The sequence below is a fragment of the Epinephelus fuscoguttatus genome, linkage group LG18 (genome assembly GCF_011397635.1).
Source record: "Epinephelus fuscoguttatus linkage group LG18, E.fuscoguttatus.final_Chr_v1".
Taxonomy (NCBI): domain Eukaryota; kingdom Metazoa; phylum Chordata; class Actinopteri; order Perciformes; family Serranidae; genus Epinephelus; species Epinephelus fuscoguttatus.
In genome coordinates this window covers 40,578,632-40,587,655 of record NC_064769.1, presented here as the reverse complement: position 1 = coordinate 40,587,655, position 9,024 = coordinate 40,578,632, and the positions used below count along the sequence as shown (strand labels likewise).

The following is a 9,024-nucleotide window of genomic DNA, read 5'->3' as shown; positions in this document are numbered from 1 at the left end:
TATAACTTGAGTTAATATCAGATCATCTTCTGACCTCTGACCTCTCATATCTGGACTTTATCTCCTGCTTACGTCACGGACCCACCCCCTCCAACCAAATCTCACTCATTAACAAACAAACAAACAGGGCAGACACAGTTTGTATCCTTATTTTGATGAAACTCTTTCAGTAACTTTATTTGATCAAATCAGATGAGCCCGCACGTGCGAACTCAGCGGCTCAGCTTCCGGTTGTAATGATCCAATCACGGTGCAGGTGAGCACAGGTGTGTGTGCAGCCTTCTTAAACCTGCTGCAACCTGCAGCGGTTCTTCGGTGGTTCCCGGCGGAGCGGAGCATGTTGGCGTCTCCCGGACAGGTGATGATGATGATTATGATGATGATGGCCTGGGTTTGGATCAGTTCGGTGACTCTAGCCCGCCTCAACACGGCACAGGAACCGCACCGGGACGCGGACGGAGCTCTGGCCAGCCTGGAGCCGCTGCTCCCGGACATTGAACCGCCGGAAGAGCCGCTCAGCAGCAGAGGGTTTGTCCCGGTGCCGGTGTGGAGGTTCGTTAAAGGTAAGAACGAACACACACGCACACGCACACGCACACGCACACACACACACACACCCACCTGAGATGAACAGGAGGATGAATAAGTGAACTCTGCTCACGCATGCTCATTTTTACATCATCCAAAGTTTCCTTTTTATTGGCTTTTATCAGTTCATGACGTCACTTTAAATTCTCTACGTATTAAACCGAATTAATCAGAGTGACCACACACACACACACACACACACACACACGAGGAGAATCTGTAGATTATTAAATGTTTCAGGAGTTAATCTGTTGATCTGAGGGTTGTTGTTATTGTTGTTGTTTATTATTATTGTTATTATTATTCCTCTTGTTGTTGTTATTATTGTTGTTGTTGTTGTTGTTCCTCATTTACATATTGAAACGTAAAATTTAGAGCCCTCAGTATGAGTGGTGACCTGTGGTGACCTGTGGTGACCTGTGGTGACCTGTGGCACTAACAGGTCGGTCTGTCACCATCAGACTCCAACAGCTGATCAGTCAGTGCAAAGATCTGTTTGTGTTTGTGACGTGATTAATTTCACACTGTCAGCTGATGTGTTGTTATCAGTGTTGGAGCGTGGCGGCGATGGCGGTGATGATGGAGAGGCGGTGGACCTGGGGCAGCCTCAGTACCGCTGCAGTGACGGATCACTGTCTGTTCGCCTGTCGCTCATCAGACACTCTGCTGTCAGTCTGGAGGGTGAGTTTGATTCGTTCACCATCTGTGATGTCATCAGTGTTCATGTTGTGGTGGGTCAGAAACACCTGACTCCTCCCACAGGAGGAAGCTGTGACACAGCGCTGAACGTGTCCACTGAAGAAAACGGTTGGTTATTAAACACATGATTCCAGGAAGCATTCAGTAAATAACTGTTACTACAGGAAGTGACCAGTCAGCACTGACGCAACAGACGCAGAACCTGATTGGTCCTCTTTAGTGTTTTCAGAGTCCTGATTGGCTCACAGGTGGAACCTTACAGAACCAAGTTAGCTTGATTTTGGAGATCAAACCTTTTGGTTGTTGTTGTTGTTGTTGTTGTTGTTGTTTTTTGTGTTTTTTTTTGTTTTGTTTTTTTTTGTTTTTTTTCTCAAAGTCCAAAAATACATAAAACTTAAATCATAACAAGCTGTTGCAGAAAACACTGAATAAATGGGAGAAACTGCAGGCTCTCGCCCTCGTGCTTTATGTCCTCAGGCTGTCACATGTCATCTCGTGTCAGTTTTGTCCCAGCAGACTGAACGCCCCCTGCAGGAGCGCTAGAACCACAGACCTCAGTTTGTCATGTGTCTCCACAGACGGGACGAGGCTGCTGTCCCTGCAGGACGGATGTCAGGCTTCTCTTCAGACCTTTAGACCCTGGCTGCTGATAAACGTCCCGTATACCAGCTGCCACATGGAATTATGGGTAAAACTGTTCAACACCTTTGTTACTACTCACTGCACCAGAGTCACTGCGCCCAGCTCTGCACCATAAAAATACTGATTACTGTTACCAATCGCTGCACTTTGGTGCATTAAAGACAAACTCTCCTTTAGACAACTTTGTTAGGTTATTGCACTTTTTAAATTGTTCCCTCTTTCCAGAGAAATGTGCACATTTTTTTTCGCCCCATGATTCTTCCAGATGTAGGTATTTGGCAGATTCAATGAATCATTGAATGAAACTGCAGATTTTAAACTTTAATCTTTTTTTTTTTTTTTTTAAATAAATAAACCAGTGTTTATTGAGGGCTGATAATCGCACCATGAATCTCAATGTATTTCTGTATTGTTGGCGCTAAAACAATCAGTTGATATTCTTCATAAATATTTTGGTCATATCTGAGTCACTGGTTCAGATGTACAGTTCCTCGGTCACTTTCATCGCAGTCAGCTGAATCTGTTTTGGGTTTGGAACAGTCGGACGGACAGAATGAGACAATGAAAGACGTCACTCTGAGCTTTGGGGAATCCTGACATGCTTTTCCATTTCTTGAAGCTGCAGCCAGAAGACTGTTGGAGGCTGAGAAAGAGCATGACTGGTTAAACTGGATATGTTCCTGCTGACTTGTTTTTTTTTTTGTTTTGTTTTTTTTCCTACAGGTTTCTAACGGATCATGGTTTCACCAGCTGAGACTGCGTTACTTCGACCATCTGCTGCAGGAGACCGTAACTGGTGTGGCTGCCTGCGAGAATCCTGCAACTTCGCTGCAACTGGCACCGCCGTTGGTGACCTGCAGATCAACAGATGTGATTGTGAAACTGCCTCTTGGAGCAAGACTGACAAGAGTAAAAGCTCTTGGTAAACACGGTGTACTTGGGAAGACAGTCACAATGAGCTCAGGTACCACGTACGTACAGATATCGGCACCAGCGAACATGGTAAGGAATGTCTGAAACATGATCTGGTTCGTAAATATTCAGGTGATGGCTGATAACCGAATGTTTTACAGGAATCCACTTTTGAAATGATTTACACCAACTCCGCAGGGGAAATGTCTGCGATGCTGGTGGCATGTTTCAACACAGCAACACAAAGAGGGCGGGATCGTCCCCGAAGAGCTCTGGATGAACCCGACCTGTGGGAGCTTTGGAACTTTGAGGAGGTTCCTGTCGAACCATTCCAGCCAGAAGTGACCACGACGACCCCTGATTCAGCAGCAGTGACCACAAAACCAGTAACCACACAGTCGGCTGATGCAGGAATCTTTGAGCTATGGGGGTTTAACATAATTCCTGATGGACCATTTACTGGCGACCAACCCCCCAGAGTTGCAACCACAAGCACGGCTCCACCTTGCAAAAGCACGGCTCCACCTTGCAAAAGCACGGCTCCACCTTGCAAAAGCACGGCTCCAACGACCACCAGTACGACTCCACCTTGCAAAAGCACGGCTCCAACGACCACCAGTACGACTCCACCTTGCAAAAGCACGACTCCACCTTGCAAAAGCACGACTCCACCTTGCAAAAGCACGACTCCAACGACCACCACAACTGCTGCCTCCTCCACCACAACTGGCGTCTCCTCCACCACAACTGGCGTCTCCTCCACCACAACTGGCGTCTCCTCCACCACAACTGGCGCCTCCTCCACCACAACTGCTGCCTCCTCCACCACAACTGGCGCCTCCTCCACCACAACTGCTGCCTCCTCCACCACAACTGGCGTCTCCTCCACCACAACTGGCGTCTCCTCCACCACAACTGGCGTCTCCTCCACCACAACTGGCGTCTCTTCCACCACAACTGGCGTCTCTTCCACCACAACTGGCGTCTCTTCCACCACAACTGGCGTCTCTTCCACCACAACTGGCGTCTCTTCCACCACAACTGGCGCCTCTTCCACCACAACTGGCGCCTCTTCCACCACAACTGGCGTCTCTTCCACCACAACTGGCGTCTCTTCCACCACAACTGGCGTCTCCTCCACCACAACTGGCGTCTCCTCCACCACAACTGGCGTCTCTTCCACCACAACTGGCGTCTCTTCCACCACAACTGGCGTCTCTTCCACCACAACTGGCGTCTCTTCCACCACAACTGGCGTCTCTTCCACCACAACTGGCGTCTCCTCCACCACAACTGGCGCCTCTTCCACCACAACTGGCGCCTCTTCCACCACAACTGGCGCCTCTTCCACCACAACTGGCGCCTCTTCCACCACAACTGGCGCCTCTTCCACCACAACTGGCGTCTCTTCCACCACAACTGGCGCCTCTTCCACCACAACTGGCGCCTCTTCCACCACAACTGGCGCCTCTTCCACCACAACTGGCGCCTCTTCCACCACAACTGGCGCCTCTTCCACCACAACTGGCGCCTCTTCCACCACAACTGGCGCCTTCCACCACAACTGGCGCCTCTTCCACCACAACTGGCGCCTCTTCCACCACAACTGGCGCCTCTTCCACCACAACTGGCGCCTCTTCCACCACAACTGGCGCCTCTTCCACCACAACTGGCGCCTCTTCCACCACAACTGGCGCCTCTTCCACCACAACTGGCGACTCTTCCACCACAACTGGCGTCTCTTCCACCACAACTGGCGTCTCTTCCACCACAACTGGCGCCTCGTCCACCACAACTGGCGCCTCCTCCACCACAACTGGCGCCTCCTCCACCACAACTGGCGCCCTCCACCACAACTGGCGCCTCCACCACAACTGGCGACTCCTCCACCACAACTGGAGCCTAATCCACCACAACTGGCGCCTCTTCCACCACAACTGGCGCCTCTTCCACCACAACTGGCGCCTCCTCCACCACAACTGGCGCCTCCTCCACCACAACTGGCGTCTCCTCCACCACAACTGGCGCCTCTTCCACCACAACTGGCGCCTCCTCCACCACAACTGGCGCCTCCTCCACCACAACTGGCGCCTCCTCCACCACAACTGGCGCCTCCTCCACCACAACTGGCGCCTCCTCCACCACAACTGGCGCCTCCTCCACCACAACTGGCGCCTCCTCCACCACAACTGGCGCCTCTTCCACCACAACTGGCGCCTCTTCCACCACAACTGGCGCCTCTTCCACCACAACTGGCGCCTCTTCCACCACAACTGGCGCCTCCTCCACCACAACTGGCGCCTCCTCCACCACAACTGGCGCCTCCTCCACCACAACTGGCGCCTCTTCCACCACAACTGGCGCCTCTTCCACCACAACTGGCGCCTCTTCCACCACAACTGGCGCCTCTTCCACCACAACTGGCGCCTCTTCCACCACAACTGGCGTCTCCTCCACCACAACTGGTCCCTAGAAAGGTGGTGGTTCCCACCCTCCCATCGACTCCCTCAAACCCTCTCCCTGTCTTGTTTCTAATAAAGCAACGTTTTGTTCTACCTGAAGTCTGATTATTTGTCTTTCTATAATTTGACATCAAGCCAAAGGTTTAAGTGAGATTCTGTGACTTCAGTAAAACAAACTAACGTGTTGGCAGATGGCAGCTGACATCTGATCATCCCACTGAGTCATGTGACTATGGGTTAGTTTGTTAAAACTGAAACTAGATTTAATAACTGAACCGATCACCAGGCAGCTGCGAGGAACAAGCTTTAGTCTGAGCATTCTCCCTGCACTGCAGAGATCAAGTAGAAAACCTGAAGAGCCGGCAGAGCTGTTGTCAGTGTTTGTTATGGGACTGCTTTAAAGGTAGAGTACTTGGAGCCGATGAGCTCATCACATGGTGCCGCAGAGAGAATTCATTAAAATACCAGCACTGTCACCGCCATTACGGGTTATCACGTTTAAGAAGACCGCTGCAGTATTTGGTGTTATTGGTTCCAGTAGGTGTGAAGATTATTTTTATGGGCTTTTTTGCCTTTAATGACAGGACAAAGTGAAATGGGGAGACAGAGAGAGAATGGGGACTGACATGCAGCAAAGGGCCGCGAGCCGGACTTGAGGTCTCTGCAGCGAGGCAATGCCTCTGTACATGGGGCGCCAGCACTATCCACTACGCTACCAACGCCCCATGTGTGAGGATCTTTGACAGGATACACCTCAAAGCTTTACTTCATAAAGATCATAAAAAGATCGATTCATGTTTAGCTAAGCCGCGGGGAGTTCGTCGCTCACAACCCCACAAAATTGATTTGATTGAAAAAGACACACGACTGGAAAAAGAAAAAGCCTATCAAGACAATCAGAAATCAGCCATTTTTGAACACTGCAAAAGAGGGAACCACATAATGAACTGGGAGGAGGCCAGAGTCATCAATCAGTCAATCAGTTTTATTTATAAAGCCCAATATCACAAATCACAATTTGCCTCACAGGGCTTTACAGCATACGACATCCCTCTGTCCTTATGACCCTCACAGCTGATCAGGAAAAACTCCCCAAAAAACCCTTTAACGGGGGAAGAACAGATCAACATAATAAAGAGGATAATCGTTTCCACCGCTGGATCATGGAGGCAGTGGTTATAAGGAAGCGGGCCCGCAGGACTATGAACCGGGATGAGGGAGCATGTATGTTGTCACATACCTGGAGTGCCGTCCTCGAGGAGCGACCTGACAGCAGGAGTTGTAGTTGCCCTGTTAAATTTGACAGGCCACTACGCCTCTGCAACATCAGCTGATATAAGGCACATCACCAATGACAGCTGGTGACACTTCTGAAGAAGATGGAAGACATCCGTCGAATCATGTCAAGGTAAAACAAACCTCATCTTGTCTGATATAAAAGAAAAACACTAACAGTAAAAGCATTTGGTTTTCATCCAATCTTTATTTCATAGTTAATGATGATGATGGTCCTCCCGCAGTTCCCCTTCCTCTTTCAAGCCTTACCAACTTCACTTCCTCCACAAAGTTTTAAAAGACGGACTGTAATGATAACTAATTTTATTTGGAATAAGAACAAGGATTAAATGCACTGCCACCGACCGCAGCAACGTCAACTTCGGACTATTCAACATCCGTTCTCTCATGGGCAAAGGACAACTCCTTCAGGACCTCCTCCTCGTGAGTTTGACTTTCTCTGTCAAACAGAGACGTGGCAACAACCCAATGACTTTTCCCAACTGAACGAGTCCACTCCACATGGCTTTGTTTACACCTGTCAGCCACGTCACACCGGCAGAGGAGGAGGTCTCGCGATAATCTACCGTGAGCTGTGGAAAGTCTCGTCTCTCTCCGTTCCTGCATACAGTACAGGCCAAAAGTTTGGACACACCTTCTCATTCAATGCGTTTTCTTTATTTTCATGACTATTTACATTGTAGATTCTCACTGAAGGCATCAAAACTATGAATGAACACGTGGAGTTATGTACTTAACAAAAAAAGGTGAAATAACTGAAAACATGTTTTATATTCTAGTTTCTTCAAAATAGCCACCCTTTGCTCTGATTACTGCTTTGCACACTCTTGGCATTCTCTCCATGAGCTTCAAGAGGTAGTCACCTGAAATGGTTTCCACTTCACAGGTGTGCCTTATCAGGGTTAATTAGTGGAATTTCTTGCTTTATCAATGGGGTTGGGACCATCAGTTGTGTTGTGCAGAAGTCAGGTTAATACACAGCCGACAGCCCTATTGGACAACTGTTAAAATTCATATTATGGCAAGAACCAATCAGCTAACTAAAGAAAAACCAGTGGCCATCATTACTTTAAGAAATGAAGGTCAGTCAGTCCGGAAAATTGCAAAAACTTTAAATGTGTCCCCAAGTGGAGTCGCAAAAACCATCAAGCGCTACAATGAAACTGGCACACATGAGGACCGACCCAGGAAAGGAAGACCAAGAGTCACCTCTGCTTCTGAGGATAAGTTCATCCGAGTCACCAGCCTCAGAAATCGCAAGTTAACAGCAGCTCAGATCAGAGACCAGATGAATGCCACACAGAGTTCTAGCAGCAGACCCATCTCTAGAACAACTGTTAAGAGGAGACTGCGCGAATCAGGCCTTCATGGTCAAATAGCTGCTAGGAAACCACTGCTAAGGAGAGGCAACAAGCAGAAGAGATTTGTTTGGGCCAAGAAACACAAGGAATGGACATTAGACCAGTGGAAATCTGTGCTTTGGTCTGATGAGTCCAAATTTGAGATCTTTGGTTCCAACCGCCGTGTCTTTGTGAGACGAGAAAAGGTGAACGGATGGATTCCACATGCCTGGTTCCCACTGTGAAGCATGGAGGAGGAGGTGTGATGGTGTGGGGTGTTTTGCTGGTGACACTGTTGGGGATTTATTCAAAATTGAAGGCACACTGAACCAGCATGGCTACCACAGCATCCTGCAGCGACATGCCATCCCATCCGGTTTGCGTTTAGTTGAACGATCATTTATTTTTCAACAGGACAATGACCCCAAACACACCTCCAGGCTGTGTAAGGGCTATTTGACCAAGAAGGAGAGTGATGGAGTGCTGCGGCAGATGACCTGGCCTCCACAGTCACCGGACCTGAACCCAATGGAGATGGTTTGGGGTGAGCTGGACCGCAGAGTGAAGGCAAAGGGGCCAACAAGTGCTAAACACCTCTGGGAACTCCTTCAAGACTGTTGGAAAACCATTTCAGGTGACTACCTCTTGAAGCTCATGGAGAGAATGCCAAGAGTGTGCAAAGCAGTAATCAGAGCAAAGGGTGGCTATTTTGAAGAAACTAGAATATAAAACATGTTTTCAGTTATTTCACCTTTTTTTGTTAAGTACATAACTCCACATGTGTTCATTCATAGTTTTGATGCCTTCAGTGAGAATCTACAATGTAAATAATCATGAAAATAAAGAAAACGCATTGAATGAGAAGGTGTGTCCAAACTTTTGGCCTGTACTGTACGCTTCTTTTGAAACAGTGGTCTTGCACATACATGGTCCAACACCAACTACAGTGGCCACTGTTCACCGCCCACCTAAACCCAACAAGGACTTTATTTATGAATTTTCTACCTTCCTCACTCACATCTGTTCCCTTTCCCCCAATATAATTCTGCGTGGAGATATTAATATACACCTGGACAACATCAACC

The 9,024-nt window shown here is 48.6% G+C and overlaps 1 protein-coding gene across 1 annotated transcript; it reads left to right on the top strand.

The window, feature by feature from the left end:
* The first annotated feature begins 266 nt into the window (after positions 1-266).
* On the top strand, positions 267-4,747 carry LOC125905628 (mucin-5AC-like). Its single transcript, XM_049603737.1, has 6 exons — positions 267-563; positions 1,138-1,269; positions 1,866-1,975; positions 2,653-2,931; positions 3,003-4,599; positions 4,743-4,747. The coding sequence occupies exons 1-6, from the start codon at positions 338-340 to the stop codon at positions 4,745-4,747; spliced, it is 2,349 nt and encodes a 782-aa protein (XP_049459694.1). The 5' UTR covers positions 267-337.
* The last annotated feature ends 4,277 nt before the right edge of the window (positions 4,748-9,024 follow it).